The sequence below is a fragment of the Mustela lutreola genome, chromosome 18 (assembly GCF_030435805.1).
Source record: "Mustela lutreola isolate mMusLut2 chromosome 18, mMusLut2.pri, whole genome shotgun sequence".
Taxonomy (NCBI): domain Eukaryota; kingdom Metazoa; phylum Chordata; class Mammalia; order Carnivora; family Mustelidae; genus Mustela; species Mustela lutreola.
Window position 1 is genome coordinate 8,552,823 of NC_081307.1, and position 27,941 is coordinate 8,580,763.

The 27,941-nt window shown below is 52.5% G+C and overlaps 3 protein-coding genes across 4 annotated transcripts in view; 2 read left to right on the forward strand and 1 right to left on the reverse strand.

Moving 5' to 3' along the window:
• RAB11FIP1 (RAB11 family interacting protein 1) overlaps positions 1-6,223 on the forward strand; it is a 31,882-nt gene extending 25,659 nt beyond the window's left edge. For both annotated transcript variants that reach the window (XM_059156271.1, XM_059156273.1), the window contains one exon: positions 3,071-6,223. In XM_059156271.1, the coding sequence (XP_059012254.1) occupies positions 3,071-3,289 (219 nt within the window). In that variant the 3' untranslated portion in view covers positions 3,290-6,223. The remainder of the gene's footprint in view (positions 1-3,070) is intronic.
• A 5,175-nt stretch (positions 6,224-11,398) lies between these two features.
• On the forward strand, positions 11,399-18,347 carry BRF2 (BRF2 RNA polymerase III transcription initiation factor subunit). Its single transcript, XM_059156275.1, has 4 exons — positions 11,399-14,413; positions 15,129-15,188; positions 15,649-15,970; positions 16,793-18,347. Exons 1-4 carry the CDS (start codon positions 14,260-14,262, stop codon positions 17,520-17,522), a joined length of 1,266 nt encoding a protein of 421 aa, XP_059012258.1. The 5' UTR covers positions 11,399-14,259; the 3' UTR covers positions 17,523-18,347.
• Positions 18,051-27,941, reverse strand: part of ADGRA2 (adhesion G protein-coupled receptor A2) — a 34,593-nt gene continuing 24,702 nt past the window's right edge. The window contains exons 8-19 of the mRNA XM_059156274.1: positions 27,439-27,603; positions 26,674-26,872; positions 26,045-26,194; positions 25,759-25,920; positions 24,735-24,959; positions 24,335-24,551; positions 23,595-23,803; positions 22,742-22,869; positions 22,351-22,474; positions 21,748-21,893; positions 21,169-21,258; positions 18,051-20,943 (exon numbers count right to left, since the gene is read on the reverse strand). Coding sequence (XP_059012257.1) covers positions 19,686-20,943; positions 21,169-21,258; positions 21,748-21,893; positions 22,351-22,474; positions 22,742-22,869; positions 23,595-23,803; positions 24,335-24,551; positions 24,735-24,959; positions 25,759-25,920; positions 26,045-26,194; positions 26,674-26,872; positions 27,439-27,603 — 3,073 coding nt within the window. The 3' untranslated portion in view covers positions 18,051-19,685. The remainder of the gene's footprint in view (positions 20,944-21,168; positions 21,259-21,747; positions 21,894-22,350; positions 22,475-22,741; positions 22,870-23,594; positions 23,804-24,334; positions 24,552-24,734; positions 24,960-25,758; positions 25,921-26,044; positions 26,195-26,673; positions 26,873-27,438; positions 27,604-27,941) is intronic.

Below are 27,941 nucleotides of genomic sequence, written 5' to 3' on the forward strand. Positions count from 1 at the left end.
GATTTTCCATTATGAGGAAATATTCCCCTTATAGTGAAAACAATTCTGTTATTTTGGGGGAAAATTAATTTTTTTTAAGATTTTACTTACTTGCTTGAGAGAGAGGAAGAGAGCACAGAGGGAGAGGGAGAAGCAGACTCCCTACTGAGCAGAGAGTCCGACATGGGCCTCAGTCCCAGGACCCCAGGATCATGACCTGAGCCAAAGGCAGATGCCTCACCAACTGAGCCACCCAGGCGCCGCAGGGGAAAATTAATTTTAACTCGTCTTCAAAGTCTAGTTGTGGTATCACTGCCCAATTTGCAGTCTGTCCCAGTCCCCTGCGTAGCCCAGCTCTCTGGAGTCCTGACTCCCACGCCCCTAAGCCCTTGTGTATGAAGCGCTGTAAGGACTTGGTCTCCACTCTTGAGGAGCCCCTGCTGCTCCTGCCTCCAGCCGACAGCTTCTTCTTCTCTTGATCTCACAAACTGCCTTGCCCCATACCTGATGTGCGCCACAATTTTCAGTAAATAAAATCCTTGTATGATAGAGATACAATCTAAAAACGCTCGAGGACATTATTCTTGGGCTATTGTTCCCGAAGAGTACTTTTTCCTTGATAGGATCCATCAACAGACATGCACCTCCTTTTTAAAAAATTGGGATCTGGGCACCTGGGTGGCTCAGTGGGTTAAGCCGCTGCCTTTGACTCGGGTCATGGTCTCGGGGTCCTGGGATCGAGTCCCGCATCCGGCTCTCTGCTCAGCGGGGAGCCTGCTTTCTCTCTCTCTCTCTGCCTGCCTCTCTGCCTACTTGTGATCTCTGCCTGTCAAATAAATAAAATCTTTAAAAAAAAAATTGGGGTCAAATAAACATCACATAAAACTTTTATCATCTGAAGCATTTCAAAATTTTAAAAAGTGTTTTTCAATTCAAGCATAGTCAACATATAGTGTTATACAAGTTTCAGATGTACAATTTAGTGATTCAACAATTTTATATACATTACTCTGCTCATCATAAGTGTGTTCTTTGCCCCTTCACCTATTTCATCCATCCCCCACCCACCTCCCCTGTGGTAACCATGCGTGTGTTTCCTACAGTTAAGAGTCTGTTTCTTGGTTTGTCTCTTTTTTCTTTGTTTATTTGGTTTGTTTCTTAAATTCCACATATGAGTAAAAGCATATGGTACTTGTCTTTCTCTGACTGACTTATTTAGCTCAGCATCATCCTACTCTCTGGCTCCATCCACATCGTTGCAAACAGCGAGATGTCTTTTTTTTAATGGCTGAGTAGTATTCCTGTGTGTGTGTGTGTGTTCCACTTCTTTATCCATTCATCAGTCAAGGGACACCTGGGCTGCTTCCATAGTTTGGCTCTTGTAAATAATACTACAACAAACACAGGGGGTGCACGTATCTTTTTGAATTAGTTTCTTTGTATTCTTTGGGTAAATACCTAGTGGCAAGATTACTGGATCAGTTCTGTTTTTTTAAAGAGTTTTTTATTTTTATTTTTTTATTTGAAAGAGAGAGAGTGAGAGAGCATGAGCAGGGTGAGGGGCTGAGGGCAGGGAGCCCAATGTGGGACTGGATCCCAGGACCCTGATCATGACCTGAGCTGAAGGCAGATGCTTAACTGACTGAGTCACCCAGGCCACCCTCAATTCTGTTTTTTAATTTTTTTAAGGAACCTCCATACTGCTTTCCACAGTGGCTGCACCAGCTCGCCTTCGCAGCAACAGTGCACGAGGAACCGTAAGCATTTTTAAGTGTACGGTTCAGTAATGTTAAGTGCATTCACCCTGTACAACCCGTCCCCAGCGTCCTTTTCCAGACGCTCAACTTTCTGGTTGATGATGGTTTTAGAATTACTAATGGGATGATTGAGGTCCAGAGGAATGTGTACCTTCAACAAGTTAAGAAACTAAAACAACAAAAAGATTAAGGGAGAAGTGGTTTCTCAAAAAAGTAGTCCAACCTCTCGCCTCTGTGCAGTCTGTGGTAGGTGCACACGTGCTGTGTGCGTGGAGACGTCGGTGTGTGCTTCTAAGCCGGAGCTGTGAGCACTGTGCTTCCCTTCCAAGCCAGGATAAGAGCGATGGGGTTTCTCTCTGATTTCTGGCTAGGGTGTAGGCAGCCGATGCGCCACTATACTAAGCAGGGCCTTCTATCATGTTGTCAAAAGAATGAGTGATGATTCCGCTCTCGACTTAGCTTCTCCAGCTGGAGGCTTGGTACAACATGGTACTTTTCCATTTAATCCTTATCTTGTGTTTCCTCACGGTTTGGGCCTGGTCACTTTGCAGCTGGACTCCAGTCACCCCGGATTATAAATGCTGATGGAGTCATTCCTTAGGGCTCCTGCTGTTGGCAAGAGCGGGGCTGCTGAGCCCTGGCTGTGGCCACCGAGTGCCCAGAGGGTGCGCCCTGATGTCTGAGTGTGCTGACTGCGCGATGCGCCGTCGTGGCCCTTAGCTCTGATTCTGCGTATGTCTTGAGGATGACGTGACTCCAGGTGGGGGTGTCTGAGTGGCCAGTGCCTCAGCGTTCCTGTGGTCCCCCTCTGAGTGTCGAGGGGGAAGCAGCAGGCGGTGGGGATGAGTGGCTGCCTGGGGAGGGGTTGGGTGAACGTCGTCTCCTGCACCTTCTGTCGCTAGGGTTTTTTCATGGACCAGCTTAGCTTGGGGCTCTCAGCTCGTGTTCATAATTCGCTTTGCCCGCTCCTAGTGTTCAGAGACCTCCAGTTGTTACATTTCCTGAAACCTCAAATCCAGAGTCTAACCCAGGGGTTTGTAGCCTAGGAGCCAAGTGTGGTTTGTACATTTTTATAAAGTCATAAAACAAATAACAAATGAAACAACAGAAGAATGGTTGACACAGGCCGTATGTGGCTGGCAAAGCCTCAAATATTTACTCTCTGGTCCCTTACAGAAAACTTTGTCAGTAACCCGGTTTTCCACCTGATCTGAAAACACATTCCCAGGAGACTCCAATCGCTAATAACATGTTCCTTTTTTAGATTTCTTTTCGATATTTGCCTTCTTTGCTGACTTTACCACTTTTTCTCCCCATTCTCTCCGCTTCTGAAGAAATACAACCCCTCGGACCCTGCCTTTGCATACGCACAGCTGACCCATGATGAGCTGATCCAGTTGGTCCTCAAGCAGAAGGAGACGATAAGCAAGAAGGAGTTTCAGGTCCGAGAGCTGGAAGACTACATTGACAACCTGCTTGTCAGGGTCATGGAGGAAACCCCCAACATCCTCCGCGTCCCGGCTCAGGTCGGCAAAAAGGCAGGAAAGATGTGACTCGTCAGCCTAGGAGACCCAGACTGTTCTGTGAGTTCGTTTCCACCCGCTCCTGAGGTCAAGGACTCTGTAGGCCTGATAACCAGCACACAGGCTCGAAGTCACCAGCCGCCTCCCTTGCCTGTTATCTGGCAAGAGTCAGTTCCAGCAACTGAAGCCAGGTTAATTATTACAATGAATCTTCTACTGTACATTCCCAGGGTTTTATTTTTAAATGCCACTGTGCCTTTAACTATATTGTAAATATTTTATGCTCTGACCGGAAATGTGGTCATAAGATCTGCTCCTAGCCCAGAGCTTCGGGTGGCGTTGGATGATTCGTGTATCTAATACTGGGATTTTCTCTCTTCGATATTGACATTTAAAAATACATACCTGCTGCCACCGCGCCCCGTCAGTGGAGTGCGGGGTGAAATGAGAAGGACCAGGCACGTGCTTGCTTGGCTTTTGAGAGTAGCTCAGGGTGGCGTTAGGCTGGAGGTGCTCAGTTTTGATGCCGTGTAAACCTCCCCAAGTCCTCCTTGGACTTGGTCTTACTGATTTGACCAAAGCGGGGGAGGTGAACAAAAGCCTTGTGAGTGTGCCTTGCTAGATTTTGGAACAAGCTGCCTTTTCTAAATGCCACAACTCTTCAGCCTTACGGTGTGCTCCTGATCGGTGCATAGGGCCCGCCTGTGGAGATGGGAGAGGCAGAGCAGGGAGATTGTCACTTCATGCTCGTTTAACGGGGTTGGTCGAAGCGTCACCGTAGCCGGGCTCCTGCTGGCTGGAGTGGCCTCGTCAGTGCCTTGAGAAGAAATCAGGTGGCCAAAGCACTGACTAACTTGATTCTACCAGGTAGGGAATGATCTCAGTAGGACTCCTGTGGCCTGTTGCCCCAGTGCCTTTGCTTGGCTCTCTGATCTCCTCACAATACTTCCTGGCGATCCCCTACCCCACCCCCAACCCTTGATATAAAGTTTTGAAGAACAAGAAGGTAACACTTAGTTTTGGTTGGCTATATTTTTAAAGCTAGAAGAACACACCTATTTTTTTGAAGCTAGGACACTTCTGAAATGATACCCCCAGTCGGACTCATCAGGTCATTTCATTGTTCAGAAACTAATACTAGAATTAGAATGTTTCTGTGTTGCTCGTTTTTTTCCCTCCTGGTTGTGACAGAATCTTACCTAACCTTGACCTGTCTCTGGGGCGGAAGATCACAGGCCAGTGCAGAGGGCAGGGTTTGAGGCAACAACAGTTATTAGCTCGGGGCTCTCTTCTCTGTCTGTTCTTGTTCTATGGAGGGCAAGAGGCAAGACGGTTGGCAGCAGAGCCCTTTTCAGGATCTTCTGTTAACGGCAACGTTAGTTACATCAGAGCACTTCACTTTGAAGGGTGATACTGTAACTTGATGAATCAGCTTTTGATTATCTATAGCTGCTTTATTTAATGCTCTTACAGTAGTGGGGAAGCTGTAAACTTCCCAGATGACTTGTATTTTTGTAGTGCTATGAGAGTTATTTACGTGCCTGGAAAGAGAACCGTATATGCGTCTCCACTCTGAAAACATATGTGTATATATTCGTTCTGCAATAGGTTGTTTTTGTTTTGTTTTGTTTTACTTAGAAATGTATTTTGACTGTGATAACCCAAGGGCACTGGGGACAGGGGTGCTCCGAAGGATTTCTCCTTAGAGGAACTGGTGTGGATACCTGCACTGTTCACGAAAGGAACTTGGTCTGGACATACTATCTGCTGCTAGGACCTCGGGTGTGTAACTCAGTCAGTATTTGAGAGGGACGTCTGGGTAGAGGAGTGAATTCCTGTGTTCTGAAATGCCACTTGGGGACTCTGGAGAATGAAGGATAATTTACTTCAAGGGTGTCTGGCTTCTACCACTGCTGGGGGAAAAGAAATCCAATTCATAGCAGTCCTGTACCTCTCAAAATAGCTAACCTGGAGGGCATGAGGTAATGACTGTCCGTGAGGGCTCTATTCTGGGGGAGGGTTTATGTCTCCCTGACCCGTTAACAGGGGTTGGTGAATCGGAGCGTCAGAGGGTGCGCACCCACATACATGAGGAGCGTTGGGGCTTGGCTCCAGCTGCTGTAAATGCCAGCCTGATGGAAGCACGCTGGGAGGAGGCTGTGTTCTGGAGAAGTGGGAGCAGCTCTTTTCCTGGCCTCACCTAGCGGTCTCTGGAAAGAGCGGTCGGTTCTTTAGGGAAGCATCAGATTAAATACCGAACATCTTGCAGTGAACTTGAGCTGGAGGTCAGCCTCCTGAAAACATTGTCAAACATTGTCAATCCTTTGCCTATTTCCTATCATCTCACTCCTTGGACTCTGACAGATTTCCTGCCCTCCATTTTATTCCTGTGTGTCAGCACATCAGAATGGAGGAACAAGAAAGCCTGCCCTTGACCATGAGGAAGAGCCGTTGACCCTGAGTGGAAGGTGTGTGCAAATGAATAGGTTGTGTGTGTGTCTGTGTGTCTGTGTGGTTTCCAGCTTTACTAACAGTGGGATCTCAAAAGGGCAGAGCGGGGGAGGACCCATGACAGCCACACACCGAATTGAAGGCCAGAGACAATTTAATGTTCAATTGGGCAGGATCTTACCTCCCTGAGTCTCTTTTCCCAATCGATCATCTTTGTTTCTCTTTGAGAGCTACGAATTAATGATCTCTCAAGGCTGACAGATTAATTGCCTTCAGTAGGGAACTTGGCCTCCTGGTAGTCATACCAACCTCAACTCTGGTTTCTCAGTATCTGTTATATGAGCTACTAACTTGACCTCTTCCACCCTCCAACTGAAAGATCGCCCAGCGTTTTTGGATTATAAAATGATTTCCTGCCTTTTGAGTTTGGGAGTTTTTAACTTCTTTGGTTTTGTTTTTAAGAAGTAACCTAAAATTTCTACAACACTAAATAAAATGGTACTACCTTTCAAAGATGTGTGCCTGTGCCTTCATGGGGATGCAAGAAAAATGTCTTCTGTCTCCTGGAAAACCTCTCTTGGGGAGTGACCAGCATTTCTTACCCCGTGAGCATCCCTCAGCTGGATTCCTGTGGCTTCCACCTTGCCTGGTCCCCAGAGGTCCCCATGTTCTTTCTCCTGCAGCGGATGGGACATCTCTGAGCCCTTCCCTATGACACTCGCCTCATCTTGGCCTGCAGGGACCATGGCATTTACCAGAAGAACATCAGTTGAATTCTCTGTCCTCACTGTGAAGAGGTGCCACCTTTGCTTGGCACCGGGCACTTTTGGCTGAGCATATGAACAAGGTCTCTTCCTTGATCTCTCTACCCTCCACCCCCACCCCCACCCCCACCCCCACCCCCACCCCCCACCCCCCACCCCTGATTTCCTAGAAAGTAAAAGTTTCATTTTGGGGACATGACTGAAATTCAGATTGGCTTCAGACTGCCCCAGATCTGGGAGCCAAATCCCTGGTTCAGTCAACTTAGTTTATTCATTTTGGAGCAGAGGGTATTAGAGAAGCACAGAGAATCTTCTCCTGAGCTCAGCTCTCTGGGAACTCTGAGTCTTTCCTGATGAGGTGAGAGGTCTGTCTGCCTCCCAGCCATAGTCCATGCTCCAAGGTCCCCAGTATCTTGAAAGAGAGGAGATGCTTTTTCTTGCCCAGGGATTAAAGTCACACTGTAGAGAGATAGATACAGGCAGTGCTTGTGAAGCCCCTCGGATGGGATGGGGGAGCTCCGGCGAGGCCTCCCTGGTTACCCCAGGTCAAAGGTAGGGCCACCATGTAAAGTGGTGGGAGAGCAGCTTCTCTTAAAACACAGCCCTCCAGATTCAGTTTAAGAAAAAGGAAAAAAAAAAAAAAAAAAAAAAAAAAGCCCTGTGGAAGGAATCTTGGGGAAGGAAAGTTTCATTATGCAAATGACCCTGACTTTTCCCTCAGAGATCACCCACCCTTGTCTGGTCCCCGCTGGTGCCCCCAGACCCAGCCCTCAGGGGCAGCCCAAGAAGGAACACGACGCCTTCTTTCTTTGAAGTCCCCTTTGGCCAGCTGCTAATAACAAAAAGTTAGAAAACAAAACAAAACAGGAAAATAAAGAGAATGGGGGCGCCTGGGTGGCTCAGTGGGTTAAGCCGCTGCCTTCGGCTCAGGTCATGATCTCAGGGTCCTGGGATCGAGCCCTGCATCAGGCTCTCTGCTCGGCAGGGAGCCTGCTTCCCTTTCTCTCTCTCTCTCTGCCTGCCTCTCCATCTACTTGTGATTTCTCTCTGTCAAATAAATAAAATCTTAAAAAAAAAAAAAGAAAAGAAAGAGAATGATTATAGGGTATATGAACAGCATAGAGAGTGAACTTTCCCAAGTCTAGGATCCTGAGCTGCAGGAAGTCAAGCCACCGGACCCTGGGAGCTTGGAGGGTGTCTGCCAGGCGGATTCGGGTTCTTGTCTTGGCTTCTCAGTTGGTGTCAAGGGTCACCTCCTGTCCCCCTCCACTCCCTTGTCCACCCACTTGGTCTGTAGATTTTTCAAAGCAATGTCATACATGCTTATTCTCAGAATAAAAAAGAAACCCTAAGTTCCCTGCTGCTACAGAGAGGTAACTAAACATTGTCATCTTGATGTTTTTGCCAGGCACTTTTCCCCCCTCATGCAAAGAGATACTTAATTTTTTTAAAGAAATTTAATTTGGGGGCGCCTGGGTGGCTCAGCGGGTTAAAGCCTCTGCTTTCGGCTCAGGTCATGATCCCAGGGTCCTGGGATCGAGCCCCACATCAGGCTCTCTGCTCCGCAGGGAGCCTGCGTCCTCCTTTCTCTCTGCCTGCCTCTGCCGACTTGTGATCTCTGTCAAATAAATAAATGAAATCTTTAAATTAAAAAAAAAAAGAAAAAAGAAATTTAATTTGGATTTTTGAAAATAGAGGTGTAGTTGACCTATATTATTATATTGGTCTCAGGTGCACAGCATAGTGATTTGACATTTACATGTCTTAGCCAAGTGATCACCACGGGTCGGTCTGGCTGCCACCTGTCCCCATATTCACTGGACTCCTTCCCCCTCCCCCGAGTCTTATGTATTTAGATACATTTCAAATGAAGATGGGAACAGGCGGTACACAGGACGGATTGCTCTGAACATTTCTGCATGCTTTTGGATACTGTTCTGCAACAAGGACAGAGAGTGATTCTGGGGGAGAACGTTCTCCAGGCAGCTACCCCTCCCCCCCAACCCCCACAATCCAGGTTACTTCTGGCCACCACCACCCCTGCCCCCCCTACTTCCCAGGGAAAACAACTACTAAGAGGGTGTGGTTAGGACTCTTCAGCTGTGGCCCAAACAGCAGCAGTGCAGCCCCCCTTAGCCCCAGAGCCCGGTCTGTAAGCAGATGGACCCTGTTCCCTCAGCTTCTCTTCAGGGGTCATGTTGGGGACTCTGCAATCTTGCCCTCCTGGGAAGGCAGGAACTTTCACTCCGCATTTAAAATTGGGCTCCTTGAGCTCTGTGGAGCCAGCAAACTCCAAAGCCTCAGACACTCCTGGGGGAGAGTGTCCTCAGCCGCTCACTGTTTGACTATTTTACACAGAAAACTGTCTCAGCGTCCTGGAAATAGGCCCTGGTGCCACTGATAAGCGCCCCCCCCACCCCCGCCAGAGGTGAGAGAAAGCCACTCCTGTCTTTGCACAGCCCTGACTGCAAAAGGAAGTCTCATTTACTGCATTATTACCATTCCCTGAGCACTGCCATGTCCTATTTCTAATTCTTGTCAAGGCAGACAGTATCTCCATTATGCAGATGAGGAAACTGAGTCCTAGGCGTCAGAATTTTAGCTCCCCTCAGGTCACACAGTAAATACTTCAGAACAGATTTGAACTCTTCATCTGTCTGACCTGGAGTTGGAGAACAGAGGTCAGGAAGTATGGCCTGCCTCCTGGCTTTGTATGGCCCTCGAGGCAAGAATGATTTTTTTTTTTCAAACATCAAATGAATGAGTCTTGGGATCTAATGTATGGAATGATGACCATCTGTCAACACCACCACACTGAATACTGGAAATTTTACATTTTTTAAAGAAGATTTTATTTATTTTTTTGACAGAGGCAGCAAGAAAGGGAACACAAGCAGAGGGAGAGGGAGAAGCAGGCTTCCTGCTGAGCAGGGAGCTGAGGACCCCAAGATCATGACCTGAGCCAAAGGCAGACGCTTAACAACTGAGCCACCCAGGCACCCCTGGAATTTTTACTTTTTTTTTTTTTTTTAAGATTTTATTTATTTTATTTGACAGAGATTACAAGTAGGCAGAGAGGCAGGCAGAGAGAGAGGGGAGGAAGCAGGCTCCCTGCTGAGCAAAGAGCCCAATGCGGGGCTCAATCCCAGGACCCTGGGATCATGACCTGAGCCGAAGGCAGAGGCTTTAACCCACTGAGCCACCCAGGTGCCCCGAATTTTTACATTTTTCACAAAAAAATCAAAATAATATGATAGGTAAAAATGACCTGAAATTCCAATGTCAGTGTTCACAAAGTTTTACTGGAATACAGCCGTACTCATTCATTTACATCATGGCCTATGGCTGTTCCCACATTATAAAAGCAGACTTAAGTACTTGTAACAGAGACCTTATCATCTGCCAAACCTAAATATTCGCTGTGGGGCCCTTTATAGGAAGAGTTTGCTCACCCTTAGTCCAGGATCACTTTGGGAGTCAAGGAGATAATGTTCTGATTCTCTTGGAATCCTAGAGTTTGGAGTAGGCAGTTGTGACTCAATTTCCCCTCAAGACAAGGCCAGCTAAGCCACAGCCTCCCTGAGAAGGGAAGTTCCAGGGAAGGACGCTGACTGGCATTCATGCTCTCAGTCTGGGCAGCGAGTGGGGGCCAGTGATCACCTTCTTAGAGTTCTCAGATGCCTTTGTTCCTAGGAGCTCAAGAAATTGAACACATGAATCCTCAGCCCGGGAAAGGCGAAGGGGGTAGTGGGGATGCAATAAACAGTGCAAATGGAGGAAGCGTATAGGAGCAAGGGAAGTTAGCGGGTGCCGGGACTCAGGTCTCTGTGTCACGGCAGTCTCACCATGAGTGGTGGAGAAGGAGGAGTATGCACCAAAGAGCTTATGTGATGGGGAGGAGATCCGGTCAGAAGGACTGCACCGCCTGAGCTGGGCCGGGCTTCGTGTGACGAAGAGAGAGTGCCCTTGTGCTCAGAGAGAAACTGGTTTAGAGTGACAGACAATGTTTCAGTCAACTGAGCTGGGAGGAGCCCAGAGGTGAGGCCAGATTAAAGACCAGAGGTGGCCCAACTCTCTCCAGTTACCTATTTTAAATTAGAATCATCTTACCTCTGAGAAATTTAGTCTATTTGTTGCTCCTGACGACAGGCCCACTGGGGACAGATATCCCCAGGAGTTGACTAGCTCTTTGCTGAGTGCCAGCCCTCCCTGTAGGAGGGGCTCCCTGGCCACAGCATTCCCACAAAGACTCTCAAGCAAAGGGAGAGCCAGACGGACAAACAAGTAGCTAGAATACACACATCTGACTGAAGGAGGACTGGTGAGAGCTTCCTTCTGTCCTGCACTGTCAGTGCCTTCCTTGTCCCTCAGAAAACCTTTCTTCCTCTACTTCTCTAGAAAGAACTGTGGCCTTACGGTCAGTATTTCACATCTGGACCATGGCTGGGGCAGCCTTTCCAACAGTCTCCCCTCCCCAGGAGCCTTCTACTCAAATCTCCCATATTCTGGGCACGCAGCATTCCAAAAGCCTGCGTGCCAGCCGCCAAGTGGGCACTGAAGATAAAGACAAGAAACATGATTCCAGCTCCACAAGCTGTGGGTGTAGCATGGGGCAGAGGGGTTTGAGGAGCATTTGGTAAACAGATCATCACTTACCGAACAATGGAAACTCTTAGAAGAGTCTGTAGCGGCAGGAAAGGCACCAAGGATGTGTCCCCAGACGCAAAAGTCTTTTTTTTTTTTTTAATTTAAGTACAATCTACCCCCACCCCCAACATGGGGCCCCAACTCAAAACCCCAAATCAAGAGTCACATATTCTAGGACTGAGCCTGCCAGGTTCGACTGAGCCAGTCAGTTTCCCCTCGATACAAGTCTTAATAGAGTCGCCATCTTCTGGCCTGAGTCCTGCCTACCACCCAGGCTGTTTGCATCCGACAGCCAGGCTTGCTTAGGATATCACATACCTGTGACTGGAAAAGAGAATCACTCCTCTCCACCCCTTAGAGGTGCTGGTTGGAGGATCATAAAACCGCTCTTCCACTTTAAAATGAGTAATGTTGGAGAAAGCAGAATTCTAAGGCTTCTATCAAGGGTAGAGGATTCTAGTTAAATCCCACTTCTTTTTTTTTTTTTTTTTTTAAACGCACTTAGGGTCAAGATCGGCACGAAAATGAGGATGAGAGTCTGATGTTGTTCTGTATGATAATGTGAAGAAGCACTCCGAATGCAATTATGTTGCTTTTGGAGACGTATTTCTCCACCCTAACCAGGATGTCAATGGTGTTGTCAAAAACTAATGGATGTCTTTGATGGGTGTGTATGCAAGTGTGTCTCAGTGTTTATTTGCTGGACACCAGAAGTAAATCCTTATCACATCCCTCACTCTAGTGGGCGAGTCTAGAAGAAAGGAGACTTGGAATGCCAGTGCCTACCCAAAGCTATTGTGCTGATCTCCCTTGTGGTGCAGGGCTAGAGTGAGGAATTCAGATGTAAGGGTACAGACTATTGGGGCTTACTGTGGCCCTTGATTTTGGGGAGGGGATGAATGCTCCAGCATGATCAAGTCTGTGTAGTAGGTGGGATTTCTCCAGAAAGGAGAAGAGGTTTTATGTCCTAAGAATTCTCTTGGGGATGAGGTGGCGTCTTTAGGTCTGGATATCAAGGAAAAACTGGAAAAGAAGGGGCTGGCAGGCTTTGAAGGTACTTTGGTTTATTTGTTTGTTTGTTTTTGCTTGTTTTCTCTTTTAATGCTTTCCTCTTGAGCTGTAAGGAGAGTCTTACAAAATTTCCCATTTTACAAAAATATTTTTCATTTCTATTATGATCACCTTAAGTTCCTCAACCCTTCAGCAAGGTGCATTAACAGTCTCGTGATACTGGTGTGGAAAATGAGAAAATGGAAATTTCGCTGCTGTGACCTGTGTTCACAGGTCAACTAACAGCATCCTGCCGGCCCACTGAAGTCGGAGGTGTAGGAAATTCTGTTGAGCAGTAGCAAAGCAGGGGAGGTTTGTGGAATAGCTATGAGCAGAGGGGAGGAACTGTGAGCCAGGGGCTTGTGTTGAATGGACATTCCTTGTAAGGCACAGCACCTCCTTCCCAATTTATACCAAAGATAAGTGACATCTGAAGCAGAGAAAGTTGATGCTTCGATTATAGATAAAGTGCAATCTTTGTGTCAGAAACGCCCTTGCTCCCCACCACAGTGGGAATGAGAGTCTGATGCTGTTCTGTATCATATGATATGACTGTGGTCCAGGGAACTCAGTCCCGCTAGGCATACAGGGAATCCTGTGTACCTGACTACTGATTATAGCTCTTTCAAAAGAACCTACAGCTTTGTCTGATCAGATCCCTTTCTTTTTGAGGCTCAAATCCTCTGAGGACCCTCTGGGTACATCGTCACTGTGCCCCAGTCTCTTCAGACTAATAAGCTCCATTTTTTATTTTGGAAAAATTTTCAGCTCTGGAATGCACAGTTTATTAGTCTTCGAAGGAAGGCAGCCGTAACCTGTATCTTATTCCTCAAAGGAGTATCCCAGTTTGTTAAGGTCTGACAAAACATCCTTATTCCTCAATTCATTCTGCACAGATCCAGCCAAATATTTTCTGTGCCGATCTTACCTTTCCATCCTCAACCACCAGTATAAGTTGAAATTAAGCCCACAACAGTTCCTAAAATCTGGTAATGCCAGGAGCCTACCTGAAATTCCTAGCTGTCAGCCTGAGAAACAAATTCTCCACACACACTTTAGGCACTTGCTGTGCTGACTCCTGTCTGCTTCCTTGGAGTCATAAGGGACAAGCCTCTGGTGGTACCTGTCATTTAACTCAATGTTCTTGTTTTTCAGACATAGCTGATTCTAAAACTTTCAAGCATTAAATCCTTATTCTTTATGAGTGCAATTAGGATTAATTAGAAATACTCTGTTTTGGTGACTTCTAATTTATAAATATAACAGAATTTTAAATGTGTAAGCTTGGTTTCTGTGATAGCATCACTGCAGGCACAATTTTGCTCAGCATTCTTTGACCTATACTTGTACCAAGTTAGGAACTTTGGAGCCAGAATTTTGGAGTACCTTAAAGCTCAGGTTTTAAAAGCGTATAAATCTGCCCGAAGCCTCCAGTTTGCCCAAAGCCTCACCACCCCCATATTCCTTCGCTCCCAACTCCCTTAGGTAGTCTCTGATAGCATTTGTGTTTGCCACTCTGTATTTTTCAATTCAACTCCCTCATTCTACAGTAGAGAGAAACAGATTGAAGGAGAGGAAAGAACTTGGCTGGGAAAGCCGCTCTGCAGAATGGAGCGCAATTTCCTGTCCTCTCACAGCAGTATTCTTCCTTTTAGGCAAACTTTGTACTATGGCCAAAATCAACATTTGTTGCCAAAAAGAAATGGAGAATTCTATGGCTTCCCTAGCGTTTCAGAAAGGAGAGTTGTATGGAAACGGGAACATTTTCCTGTGTAGTGTGTCCACGTAGGCAGAAGTTTCACTCAAATTCAACCTGCAAACTGACCGCAGGTACTGGGGAACGCGAAGACGGAGTGCACAGGAGGAACCTCTGTTCCTGGCTCGCGTTTCTACCCGAGCCCGCAGAGAAACGGACCGGAGTGAGGCGCCGCCGGCGGACAGAACTACCTACGTGCACCGCGGTTGCTCTGACCGGAAGAGAAGGGTGCAGCGCCTAGAAAGCTCCGGTACTGGCTCTCGCTTCTCTGCTGTTGCTGCTGTGGACGTAGGAGTGGATACCCGAAAGCTCCCGCGGCTCCGGGGTGTGAGATGCCGGGCGGAGGCCGCTGCCCGGATTGCGGGTCCACGGAGCTCGTGGAAGACGCGCACTATTCGCAGAGCCAGCTGGTGTGCTCAGACTGTGGCTGCGTGGTCACCGAGGGGGTCCTTACTACCACCTTCAGCGACGAAGGCAACCTCCGAGGTATCTGTGCCGGCCTTTCCAGGGCCGCGGGTATGACCTGGGGTGGTGAGAGACGGACGGCGGAGTGCTCTGATTCCTCCCGCGCCCTCGTCCCGTGTTCGCTGAACTACGGGAGAAAGTAACCGAGGAAGCTGCCGGAGGTCGGGGACTGCCCTTCTCTGCTTTTCCCGCCCCTCGTACGGTATCTGGCATCTGCCTATCTGGGGAGAGAGAGAGAAGGTATAATAAACGTTGACCAAATGAATCGGAGAAACAGAGTTCCACTCAGTTTACCTAGTCTGGGTGTGATGGAAGGATTGTGGGTCAGTTCTTTACAGATACGGACAAATTATTACCTTCAAGTAGTCTTTAGCACTAATTGGCAAAAATATCGTGTTTTTTTTTTTTTTTTTCTTTGCGTTCTGAGTTCCTGGCCACTGCAGCCCTCAAAATCAGCAGTCAGGAAAATTACCTGGATTGGAGATGCAGGAGGGAGGGCAAAAAACTTGGACCACTCGGAGCCACTGTAGTGCGTTCTCAACCTTCTCAGTCTCTGTATTTGATACTGCTGTGGACATAGAAACCGGATAGACTTTGAGCGTGCAAACATGGGTACCTTCTGTGTGACAGGGAGCAGAGCCTAAGGATATGAACTCTCCCCGGTTTTGTGTGGTGCGAGGCCAGGGATCTGGTGAATAAAGGCTAAACAAGCTGTTTGTTGTCCATTATCTTACAGAAGTAACCTATTCCCGAAGCACAGGGGAAAATGAACAAGTTACTCGCAGCCAACAGCGAGGTGAGAATCGACCTTTTGTGATAAGGTGACCTTAAAATTCTCCTGATGGTCCAGCCTACCCTCTTGCTTTTCCTGTGTTGGGCATTACTGTGTAAGGTGGAGTAGAAGAGATTGGTAATTAGAGATAAAGCATGGAGGTGGTTCTAAGAGGGTATACAGTTCTGATTCAGTATACAGTTTGGGTTTGTCAGGGTTGTGTTAGAGGTCGAGCCACGCATTCCAGATCATACTTTGGCCTGGCTCTGAATCATGCCAGCCCCTGAAGAATGGTGGGTTGAAATGTGACTTTTTCCACGAATTTCTTTGTGTCTTTAGAATGACCTCACCAAGTGTCACCCTGGTCATTGTAGAAAGGTACATTATTTGTGGGTCTGGTGTCGGAGACCAGTTTAGCAAAAATTGTTAGGAGCTGCACAGTAGCACCTTCAACCTCTTTGAGTCCTGCTGTTGGCTTTCTTAGGTCTCCGCCGCGTGAGAGACCTCTGCCGAGTCCTGCAGTTGCCATCGACATTTGAGGACACGGCGGTTGCCTACTACCAGCAGGCCTACCGGCACCCTGGCATCCGCGCCGCCAGGCTGCAAAAGAAGGAGGTGCTGGTTGGGTGCTGTGTCTTGATCACCTGCCGGCAGCATAACTGGCCCCTCACCATGGGAACCATCTGCGCCCTGTTGTATGCAGATCTGGATGTGTTTTCTGGCACCTACATGCAGATAGTGAAGCTCCTGGGGCTGGATGTGCCGTCTCTGTGCTTGGCAGACCTGGTGAAGACTTACTGTAGCAGGTACCTACCCGCTGGGAGACCCTGGGATCCAATGGCTCCTTAGATCTGAATCCTTTGACCTGTGGCTGTCTCTTTTTCACCAAAGCCCCTCTAAAGGGATTCGAGAAGAAAACCTATTCTCCCCCCCCCCCCCCCGTGCCACGTACTAATAAGGTTAAGCCCATTTTACAGTTCTAAACAGCTGTCATTTCCAAATCCCTTTGCCCGTACTGCAGCCTAATGCTGTAGGCAAAGTAGGTGTCAGCCTCGGCCCGGGGCTGCTGAACTTTGCGCCTCTTGTGTTGTGCATGACCTGCCTGACTGTATGCCAGAGCCCTGCCTTGGCAGGGTCATCTGTGAAGGCAGGGAAAGGAAGTTAGTGATGGGGCAGGAGGCAGAAGCTGAGGCTTTGTTTCCTAAGTAGCTGTGTTCTTTTCTTTTTTTTCCGAAAAATAGGGGAGAAAGCAAAGGCTCTCAGTGAGCAGTGGTGTTGGGTTTGCTGGGTTACTTCCTAGCTGGGTGACTCTGGGCCCGTTTTTTCTAACCATAAGTGCACATAAGGGGGTACGGAGGAGATGAAAGAACAATTGGAAAGCAGAATATGGCTGACAGGGATGCTAACACCGTGAGCCTCATGTGGGTTCTCCTGCCCTTCACTGTACAAGCAGGATGCTCCACCTGTCTTCTCTCTGCACCTGTAGAAAGTCGCTGCCCAGCGAGCTTGAGTAGTCCAAGAGGAGAGAATAGCTTGTCCATCATGAGGGGACTGCTTTTCCTCCCTTTGGCAGAGCAGCCCCCTCCCCTATAGGCATGGAGAGCAGACTCTTATTTTGGTTCTTTCAGCTTCAAACTGTTCCAAGCTTCCCCATCCGTGCCAGCCAAATACGTGGAAGACAAAGAGAAGATGCTCTCTCGAACACTGCAGTTGGTGGAGCTGGCAGATGAGACCTGGCTGGTGACCGGGAGGCATCCCTTGCCCGTCATCACTGCGGCTACCTTCCTGGCTTGGCAGTCGCTGCAGCCTTCAGAGCGTCTGAGGTGTTCCCTCGCCCGGTTTTGTAAATTGGCGAACGTGGACCTGCCCTGTCCTGCTTCCTCCCGCCTGCAGGAGCTGCTGGCTGTGCTGCTGCGGATGGCCGAGCAGCTGGCCTGGCTGCAGGTGTTGAGGCTCGACAAGCGGTCTGTGGTGAAGCACATCGGCGACCTCCTGCAGCACCGCCACACGTTGGTCCGCAAGGCCTTTCGAGACGGAACGGCAGAGCTGGAAGGGGGGAGGAAGGAGCTGCAGGGACAGGATCTGGGGCCAGGGCGGGGAAAAGCAGAGGCAGCGAGTAGTTCCTCAGATCGGCCCGAGGGCAAGCGGCCAGCCAGTCCTGCCCTTCTCCTCCCACCTTGCATGTTGAAGCCCCCGAAGCGGATCTGTCCCCCACCCCCTATCTCCACGGTCACCGGCGATGAGGACATTTCTGATAGTGAAATAGAGCAGTATTTGCGTACCCCTCAGGAAATGAGGGACTTTCAAAAAGCTCAAGCTGCCAGACAGGCTGCCACAGGGGTCCCTAACCCTCCCTGATGTGCATCCGAGGGAACGCTCCCACCACTGTGGCAGCAGCTTGACCACGGGCCTGTGCGACCCTGGGGAGTGAGTGTACACAAATCCTGAGGTGGTTGGTTTTTTCTTTTTTCTCTTGTTTAAAGGAACTAAGGGACTCTGCAGTTAATTGGAACCTGGGTCCTGCAGTAGAAGTTGGGAGCGATGCAGGAACAACTGGGTTGGAGAGAATCCGTCCCTGAGAGGGATGGTCCCAAAGGGGAAGGCACACACATTCATACTATGAGGGATGGCTCTCTTCCTGGACGGTTGCAGGATGTCAGGCCGCCTCCTGATCTGGATCGGCTGCACTGCTGCTGCAGGCCTGATGGGCCCTCCCCACTGGTGTGGCAGGGTTGGCATTTGAAATGGCATCAGCCCTCAGAGGACGGGAACTGGGCAACTCTGGGCCCTGTGTCCATCTACAGGCACGGGAGGGTTCTTGTGTAGGGGTCATAAAATCCTGTACCTCATAACAAAAGGACCATGGGTGGATTAAAGTTACATAGCTCAAAGGGCTTTGCAAAATTTTAATATATTAAAACAAGAGGCATCTGCTAGAAAACATTCTATTGTATAAAACCCGAGCTTTTAAAAACAGGTTTTCTTTGGCACTTTTCATCCCCTCCCTCCCTTTCCCTCAGCGTATTGCAAAAAGCTCTCCAGTGCTAAGGCATTGGCATGGTATGTAAACAGCAGCCAGCGTATGTGGAAGAATAATACGAAGCTTTTTTTTTTTTTTTGCCTTTTTTTTTTTTTTTTTTTTGGTCTAATATTGTCTGTGCAGCAAGCATAAATAACAGGATTCATCCCCAAGGTGTGTAACTTTTCTCCCCTCCCTTTTGTCTTTTGCCTTGGTGATTAGACTGTGAGGATGTGGACACCAAGAGGGGACCTGGATCAGGTCTGGTTTTCCTGTTCCTCTTCACCAGGCTCAGCTTTCCCTCCATATTTCATTGGGTCCTGTAGTAAGGCTGGTGATTGCTTTTTAGGTTGGGGGAAATATGGATGCTGGTGTTGAAAAAAGTAGTGAAGGCACAGGCCCCACGTGAGCTTCAGAGATCCTACCTGCTGCCCTAGGGGATTCAGCTTGGGCTTCTGTGAGGCAGGAAGGCAGTTCAATGTTTGGGAGGTTTCTCCCTAATAAGGAGCTAGAGATCAGATTTTTGGAATGGTTCTTGCATATGGCCTCATGGAGGCAGGGAAATGCTCTTCCACAGTCCCTCAGTGTTGGCAGGGGGAGACTGAGGCTATGGGGCTTGCCATTGAGCAGTGAAGTGCTCCTTTAGCACCACCTGGGGCCTTGTGGTGCCTCTTCAGAGCACTGTTTACAGGGCCAGGTTTAGGCCAGGACTGCATGGGGCTCGAAATCTAAGCACTGCTCTCCAGTTGCCTCCGATCTCTCCTGGGTGTCTGGCGGAGTCAGCAGCTCAGGAACAGGGCCTCGGCTTTGTCCTAAAGCACCACCTCTTAAGCCCTGCCCTGTGCTTTGTATACCACTCCTGTGTCCCCGACTGTGTACCCTTTCCCTAGAACACCATCTCCAGGGTTGCCTTTCGCACTGTTCCACCTTCTCTTGCATAGTTTATCGTAAAAGTAGCACGTATGCGCCTGGCCGCCTGGCTTATCTGCTAGACTGGCCCCCTCCTTGCTCTGGAAGCTGGATTGGGGAGAGGCCCTAGGATCTAGGCACAGATGGCTGACTGTAGAGGGCAGTGAGGAGAGAACATGGTTCTCAAGCTCCCGTCTGTGTTTTCCTGATAGGGACAGCCACCAGCGAGGCAGGGTGGATGAGATGTGGGGAGTACCGAAGGAGCCCACCTGGGAGCTGTGCCTGTGCCCACCTCCCAGGCGGACAGGACCTTCCCCCACTACCCTGGATGGCACAGTCCACTGCCCAAACTAGCCTGGGCTGGGAAGGTGTGTATCCTGCTGGCGGTCCTGGGATTGTCGCTAGCCCAGAGGGACGGCCCTCTTGGCAGTGGCAGGCCTTTGGCCTGTCCTTTTCCCCAGCTTCCGGGACTAAAGCCAGTGTGGCCGGAGGAAGCCCTGGGCACCTCTCCCTCAAATCTGCTGACGTACCGCTGGACGTCTTTGAGGGTCCCCGAGAAGCCGGCGTGTTCTGCAGCATCGCCCACCCCTGCCCTAGACGGTGGTCTCGCTCTTCCAGAGACCCGTCTTCATGCAGGCGCTGACCGCCGTGTCCGCCCCGCCGAGGTCGTCGTACTTGGCCCCCTTGGGTGCGCCGTTGAGGCTGGCGGCGTTGAGCGGGTATGAGCGCCGCTTGCCCTCCCGCTCCGCGCTGGCCCCACCGCCCTTGAGGTTGTCGCGACTGGAGCTGCGGCGCTGGCCCGACCGGCCGGCCTCGGGAAGCGGTGCTGCGCTCGTGTCGCTGCCCTCCGACGGCGTGAGCATGGGCTCGCCCTCGAGCTGAAGGCCCGGGCTGTTGCGGCTGCTGCCCTGGTAGCTGTCAGACGGGCTGTTGTGCAAGCTGCCGCTCTCACTGGACAGCAGCTCAGGCGCCCCGGCCGCCGCTCCCCCGCGCAGCACCTTGAGCCGGTTCTTGGCGCCGGCCTCCCCCGCGCGGTGCCCCTTGGCCCGATTCTTGTGCACTCGGCGCCCATGGTGCAAGTTGTTGGGGTGGCGGGGAGCGAGGCTGCCCCGGGAGCCCATGGGCTCCGGCTCCCCTTCCCCGCGGGCCACCACCCCCACCTCGCACACCTGACTCTGGGCTAGCTGCAGGTTGGTGAGCTTGCAGGGGCCCAGGGACGGCGCGTGGCCGCTGCTGCCACTCGGGGAGGACTTGAGGGAGGCGGGGACCTCTCCGAATACCGGGGAACCGTCCTCTGGGGCGGCGGGCACAGCCCGGGGTGAGGCGCGGGAGGCTGAGGCCTGGGGGCAGCAGGCTCGCCAGGAGGCCCTAACATCCCGGCGCCGGGCACAATGGTGGGTGAAGACAAAGAGTCCCAGGGCGGAGGCCGCCGCCCCATACAAGCAGCTGCACACCACCCTGGGCAGCCAGCGCTGGGACACAGCCAGAGCCCCACAGGCCCACATGGCCAGATACAGGAAATGAGTGGTCACCAGCGCCCCCAGTTGGACGCCCGGAGAATAGAGGCCATCACCATCCTCTGGGGGCCCGGGTGTCACCACCCCAGCACTCCCAGTTGCCAGAAGGGAACCTGAGTCATTCAGGAGGGGGCCGCTGCTCCTAAGCCTGGTGGAACCCCTCAGTTCCTCCCCTGTCTCCAGGGACACCCTGCTGGTGCCCCCCTTTGGGCTCTGTGCCAGAGGACCCCTTAAGCGCAGTCCCGCACACAGGAAATAGATCCAGGTGATCAGCAGAATCAAAGCCACCGGGATGTAGAAGGCTCCTAGGCTTGGACGCCACACCAGCCAGCAGCTGAAGAGAGACACAGGCAGTGGGTAAGGAGGGGCATGTCTGAGGTGGCTGGGTGGCTGGGGAGATAGGATGTGGTGAGTGGCAAGGCAGAGACTGGCTTAGGCAACATGCATGGGTTTGGGTTGGGTCACTGGCTGGGTGGGCCTGCAGGTGCCCCTGCCGTGGAGTAGAGGGCATCTGGTGTTGGGACAGATGGGTTTGGGGCAGGCAAACCATGGCGCTCACTAGGGGCTGTGGTCCCGGTAGTTGTGGATGTTGACCGCAGCTGTGATGCCACAAATAATGAGTGGGATGCCTCCGGCGATCAGATAGAACCTGGACAGGAATGGGGTTTGGGGGTCAGAGATGGTGGGGAACCAAGGGAGTTGGAACCAGATGCTCAGAAACCTTGACTTCGGGTCTCTGTCCCATCCTCTTTCCCCTTTAAATTCTCTCAGAATTTGTTGCGGGCTCTGTAGGTTCCCAGGGGACTTGACCATGACTGTTGCAAGGGACAGAGGCCAGAATTGCTCTCTCACCCGAAACAGTACAGAAGTCAGGGTGCCACTGTGGTTCGCAGGATCCCAGGGCCCAGGGCCCTAGCCTTGTTGTCATCCCTGAAAAGCTCTAAGGACACACCCACTCCCGTGGCCCTGGGCAACCTGGCACCACCCAAGGCTTTGCCTCTTTTCTCTTTGGAGAGTGCTCACCCAGGACCTTGGACCCGCCCTGCCTCCAGCCTGGGAAAACAGATGGTGCTGTCCTTCCCCTGGCCTGGCCTCGGAGCCCTTCACCCTTGCAAAGCTGACCGCTGGAGGCAAGTACCGGAGCATGGGGCGGGGTGCGGGTGGAGCCAAGTCCCCTTCTTGTGGAGGGGGCGCTCTCCAGGTGAGCTCCTTGTGGAGGACACGGGCCTTCACGCCCATCCAGAGCAGTGTGGACAATGAAGAGTAGTGCAGAGTGATGCCCACCTGCAGGGTCAAGCCACAGAGGCTGGGGGACCAGGCTGCTACTGCTGAAGCCACCCCAGGGCCCCAGTCCCCAGGATGATTCTCCCACTCCTCCCACAGTCCCACCCCCAGCTCCACCCGGACCCTCCAAAGGTTCTGCCCCTGCCGTCACCCCCCTTCCACCCCATGCTCCTCTTCCACTGGGGAGACTTTTCACAACCCTGCTGTTGGTGTCTGCCTTGTTCCTGACCTCTCCTCCACTGCAGATCCCCGCCCTCCACTTTGAAGACCCATCTCCTAGTTTCTCTACTTCTTACCACCCCTATACCCATGGCTCCCACCCCCAGCAAGGCTGAACACAACAGTGGAGCTGGGGCCTATCAGCACGAGACATCATTTTTCCCCGTGCACCTCCCAACTCTGTGCCATCACTCATCTTGGAGCGCTCCCCACCCCCACCCGAGCCCCTTCTGCTTACTGCCTGGCAGACCATGTGGTAGTTGGTGAGTGTGATGCCTCCTGCAAAGACGGCGGAGGTCATGGCCATGTGGAAGCACAGGTTCAGCAGCATGTGCCAGCCCTTCCGGGACACGTGGATGGAGCTGCCCCAGAAACGGTCTTTAATTAATGGGCCACCCACCCAAGGTCGGGCCCATGCGGTCTCAAGGCCATTGGGAGAGCAAAGGGGGAAAGCAGATATCTGTGTGCACGCACGTTTGTGAATGTGATCAAGGCCCGAGGGCAGGGAGGGCTTAACCCTTCGAAAGAGCCTGCAAACATCACGGAGACCCACTTGGGGAAGGGACACTGGCCAGTACTCAGACCCGCAGCCTCCCCTCCGCATCTTCCCTTCCTTCAGGAGCTCCCACCTGTGGTTGAGGATGTAGGTGATGATGGTGGAAAAGAGGCAGAGCAGAAGCAGGGCCGTGCAGGGGTACACGACGGGATGCAGCCCTGCCCCAGAGCCCCCCACTGCCCTGGGGAAGGCACTCAGCTCCTGGAAAAAGAGCAGGAAAGAGGAAGTATTAGGAAGCAAGGGGTAGGGGCCACCTCGTGGAGTCCTGGCCAGTCCCCCAGACCATTTTTCTTCAAGCTCAGTCAGCTTTGGCCCCTCTTCCAACCAGGTGGGTAAACACTAAGTGCTGAGGCCGCACTCTTGGAAAGTCAGTGCCAGGTAGTGTTCGTCCTCTACCGCCAGCCAGTTCCACCCTCGTCTCTTGCCCCTCTGGGGACTTCTCTCAGCCTAAAAACCAGAGATGATGAAAGAGGGGGAGGTTTCTGTCTATAATCCAGGTGCATGCCTGCTCAGGATCTGGGAGAGTGGGGTGCGAAATGTGGTGAGGGAGAGGGACCTGGAGAGGAGTGAGCGAGGAGGGTGACCAGAAAGGAGAAATGTTCCCAGATTTCCGCCCCCCCCCCCTTTAACAGTCTGGGTCTCAGAGAGCACAGACGTGAAGACCAGGCTGGGGAGTTCCAGATCCATCTCTCGGGATGAATGGAGGCAGGACCTGTCTCCTGAAAGATGAAAAGGTGTGGGGGAAGACCAGAGGGGCATTTCCCCATGAATTCCACAGTCATGAGGCCCGATGAGGTTGTTCTGCTTTCTGTAGTTCTCTGGGGGCCCCAGTGATCAGAATACCCCAACCCTCACCCCTACCCCATCCTCCCCCTCCAATTCCCCAGTCTCGGTCCTCTCGAGCTCCCGCCCCCCATCCCACTCACCATGAGCACGGCCACATTGCCCAGGTGCTGGCAGTGCAGGGAGCTGACATTGGGCTGGCTGGAGCGGAGCTGGCAGCCCTCGGAGCTCCAACCCCCGGGGCCCCCAGGCCCATCCTGGCTCCACCAAGCTGCCACAGGCTCAGCCCCCTCAGCCCAATGCCGAAGCGAAATGGCCACTGGCTCGGTCAGGTTGCCCACACCGCAGCCACCTGCAGGGGAGAAGGAAGTCCGCCCAGGTAGAACAAGGCGGTGAGGAGGTGAGGCGGCTCATCCTACAGCAACAGCAAGACAGCAACGGCACAGCTGCACGAAACCCGTGGGTGGGGCAGGGTGTGGGCTGGGCTTGGGAGGTACCAGGGAGACCCAGGAATGAATCAAAAAGCACTGGGAGGTGACCCATTCTAAATGCCAAATGAGCGGTGGCTGGGGACAGGGAGAGAAAGGTAGAAGGTAATACTGAGGGAGAGGGAGGGAGAAAAAGGCGAAGAGAGAACCCTTTTGGAATTTGACAAATCTGGGATATGAATTCCAATGTCTTCCAGAGTTCTTCTCTAGCAATCCCTTCCTTGAGAGGATGTCTCTGTCCCTTATCCTCCTGGGAAACGATCAGGAGCCACTGTCCTCGTCCACCTCCCTCAGGGCCTTAGGGGACGCTGTGGGTGAAGGAAGGGCAGGCGGCAGGGGCCCCAGGCAGACACTTGGGAGCACTCCATGCAGCACAGGGGAGTTCAGTCCCTTACTGGTTCCTGCAAAGATGACAGGGGTGGCCACACCGCGCCTCTTGCCAGGCCCAGCAGCTCCAGGGCGGGAGGTGTTGCCGTGGCTGCGGAAGAGGCGGCCATTTCGGAAGACCAGCAGTTGCAGGGTGCAGTCTGGGGGGACAGGGGGGGCCAGGGCAGCCGGAAGGGACGAGAACAGACTGGGCGGCAGCTGGATGGAGGCCAGGGCCACGCTGTTCTGGGGGGACATCGGAGTTCCTCAGAGACATCTGGGAACCCCTAGGACTCTGAGGCCTTCCAGTTTTCTCCTCCCCGCTCCCCTGAACCTCTTTTCTGGATCTGCTTCCACTCACCCCACCCACCCCCACCAGGCACCTGCATCAAAGCTCAACCACCCCCTCGGCCGTTCCCCAGTGCCCACCTTGATGTGGAAAGACGACAGAGAAATGCTGGGTCTCCCTGTGGTACAGCGGAAGCGGAGCTGCTGATCAGCCAGGGGCTCAGGCTCCGGTGAGGGGTTCTGGCCAGGGCCCCCGGGCTGCATGCCCGGCACCCCTGCCTCCCTTCTCTGGAAGGCTGTGCAGGTCAGCCCCACGTAGCCGTGTGGTTTGATGAGATAGGCCTCCAGTGCCACATTCCTTGAGTTCTAGGGACAGGGAGCTTGTCAGCCCCCTCCTTATCTGAGATACAACAGCTTTCTCTGGGCCTCCTGCCTGCCACTGCCCAGCCCCTCTCAGATTCACTCAGATTCACTCAGGCTGGGCACCCCTACACCTCAGTCCCAACTGGCTTCTCAAGGCCTGGCAGTGGCCACGGCACCCTCCTGAGACCCTTCCTCGCCTCACACCCTAGCTTGTACCTTGCTTGCCCCTTAGCAGGTACTAGTTCTGCCACCCTGGCCAAGCCGCAGAGCAGGGTCCCGTCCAACCTTACACCGCCCAGGGTACCTAGCGTGGGATCTTATATGGCCAAGATGCCCTGCGGCAGTTGTTAATCGGTTCACAGCCCACCACAGGCAATGTCACCCTCTTCTTAGGGAGCAGGAGTCTCCGTGACGCCTCATTGCATCACAGGGCTGTGGCCCTGCTTCCAAGCCTCCTCTTACTCATGCCTTGGGCTCCTTTTCCCCTTCTTCCCCTTTATTTCCGTTGGGCTAGCGTTACAGCTCCAGTTCCCCACCATGAAGTCTTGCACGACTCCTCCCTGTCATCAGCCCCCTTCCTCCCCTCTGCACTGCTGTGGACAACTCTGAATCGGATTCCACACACCGGTCAGGCTCAGAATTCTTGCCAGCTGGGCCCATGGCAGGTGCATACTTGGAGGACTTGCTGCCCAAAGACAGGAGCATTTCCCTCCTGGCAGGCAAGGGCTGGCCCCAATTGCCTCTAAGTTCCCTCCCAGGGCTAGGCTCCCCAAGAAGCTCCCTCCCAGCTGACCCACATTACCACGGAGATGTGCTGGGCGTGGGGGCTGAGGGCAGCCCCCCCAATGCGCTCCAGGGCGCCCACGATGCCACTGCAGGCCTTGTCCTCACGCTGGGCCAGCCACAGCAGGTGCTCGTCCACCAGCATCAGATTGCTGGCCATGTCCACCATCACTTCCACCAGCTGGCAGGGGGCAGAGAGTCACTGAGGGCAGGAGCGGGGTCTGGGGCCTGGAGGCTGGGGCACAAGAGGCTTGAGCAAACGGGGACTGGTTTCCAGGGACCCCAGAAGTCAGGTTGAATCTCACCTCTTTGATCTGGTCAACGTAACCCAGAAATTTCTGGATCATCTGAGCCACATAGACAACATCCATCATGTCAGAGAAGCTGGCTGCCTCGGCTGTGTACACTCGCAGCTGGTGAGCCAGGGTCAGTGCGTTGGAGGCATTGATGGGCATCTGGGAAGATTGAAGGAAGAAAGGAGGAGATGGTCCAGTTCTGCTCCTTCTCCCCCAGAACTGCCCCTAGAGGGCCCCCTTGTCTGTGCTCATGCTCAGGGCCGCAGCGCCTGGGGAGAAGGATCTGGCCCACCAGCTGGGTCTAATCAAGACAGGAGGCACATGTAAGGAATGGACTCATCAGGACTCAGGGCCGCCCACTTCTAACACCACCGGCCTAAGGATAATGGAACAGCCTCACGCTGTCCTTGTCTTCCCCCTTCAGGCCACCCTGGCTGTGTTTGAGAATAAAGATGCTTGGGGTGACCCTGGAGGGATCTGAATGCCCTCGAAGGAGAAAAGCTAGCTGAGAGCCCCTCACTGCTCACGCCCACAGCAAGGAGGAGCAGCAGAGCCACAGCCATGAGGGGGGTCCCCTTCCCAGCCCCCAGAACCAGAGCTGACGGGTGTCCCCTGCCCCTCTCCTCTCCTGGCCTCACCAGCACGAAGGTGTAGAGCACCCGGGTGATGTCGTTGGTGTACAGACAATGGGAGTAGTCCCCTGGCTCCCAGCGGCCAGCTCGGTCACACCGGCGGGAGGCTCGGGTGCCTGGGGCACCCCCGCTCAGGGGCACCGAGGTGAAGGGGTACTGTAGGCAGGACTGGTAGGCTGTGATGCCAGCCAGAGTTCGAGGCCACCTGGGGGCAGACGTGGGAGGTTGCTGATCCCCCAGGCTCCTCAGAGCAAGGCTCCCTCCTCTGCCCTTAGACCTGGGATGATGAACCCCTTTAGGACCTGGGGGGTGGATTCAGAGAGAGAAAGTTCAGACTGGCCTTGGAGGGGCTCCTGAGCTCCACCTTCTCTCTGAGTCCAGGTTTGCTCAGACATGGAGCCCTGACTTCAAGCTCCTTACCCTTTCTGGGCCTGAGTGTTCTCAGCTGTCCATGGGGAGGATAGTACCTGCCCTTCCTCATGGAGACGCCCAGGGGTATATTAAAATCTGATGTTCCTTGTGGGTGAATTTCATAAACTATTAATGCAAGGAAACAAGACAAAGAAACAAATAAAACCCACCCAAACTTTTTGTTCTGCACAGCGCATGTCAGATGGGGTTTTATACAAAAAGATAAGGTCTCTGTGAAAACAACAGCGGGACAGTGGAGCTGGGGACTTAGAGCGGATGGGGAGCCCCGCCCCCGCCCCGTGTTCTCCGAGGACGACGCGCGCGGGGGGGGGGGGGGGGGGGCGGCAGAAGGCACCGCACCTGAAGTCCCCGCGGTTGTTGGCGACTCGCTCAGCAGGGCAGTAGGAGGCGGAGGTCTCCAGCACCACAATCTCCACCTTCTTGCTGGCGTTGCCCTGCGCCGTGGACACGGAGCACTCCCACTCCCCTGACGCCCACACGCCGATGTGAGACAGGGTCAGCTCGCTGCGGGCAGGCGGCGGTGGGCTGGCTGCGGGGCACTCTCGCTGGCCGCGCCACCCTCCCTAAGCGCCCCCCCCCACCCCGGCCCCCTGATTGAGGGCCTGCGGGGCAGGGCTTCAGGGTTCCGTCCTCTTTTTTTATTATTATTATTTATTATTATTATTATTATTTTTTTTTTTTTTTAGATTTTTTCTTTATTTATCTGACAGAGGTCACAAGTAGGCAGAGAGGCAGGCAAAGAGAGAGGAGGAAGCAGGCTCCCTGCAGAGCAGAAAGCCCGATGTGGGGCTGGATCCCAGGACCCTGGGATCATGACCTGAGCCAAAGGCAGCGGCTTAACC

Excerpts from the sequence above, each read along its gene's own strand:
- BRF2 (XM_059156275.1), top strand. The coding sequence starts at position 14,260 with ATGCCGGGCGGAGGCCGCTGCCCGGATTGCGGGTCCACGGAGCTCGTG. Across the intron at positions 15,189-15,648 it reads TACTCGCAGCCAACAGCGAG|GTCTCCGCCGCGTGAGAGAC; the intron begins GTGAGAATCGAC and ends TGGCTTTCTTAG. Across the intron at positions 15,971-16,792 it reads GTGAAGACTTACTGTAGCAG|CTTCAAACTGTTCCAAGCTT; the intron begins GTACCTACCCGC and ends TGGTTCTTTCAG.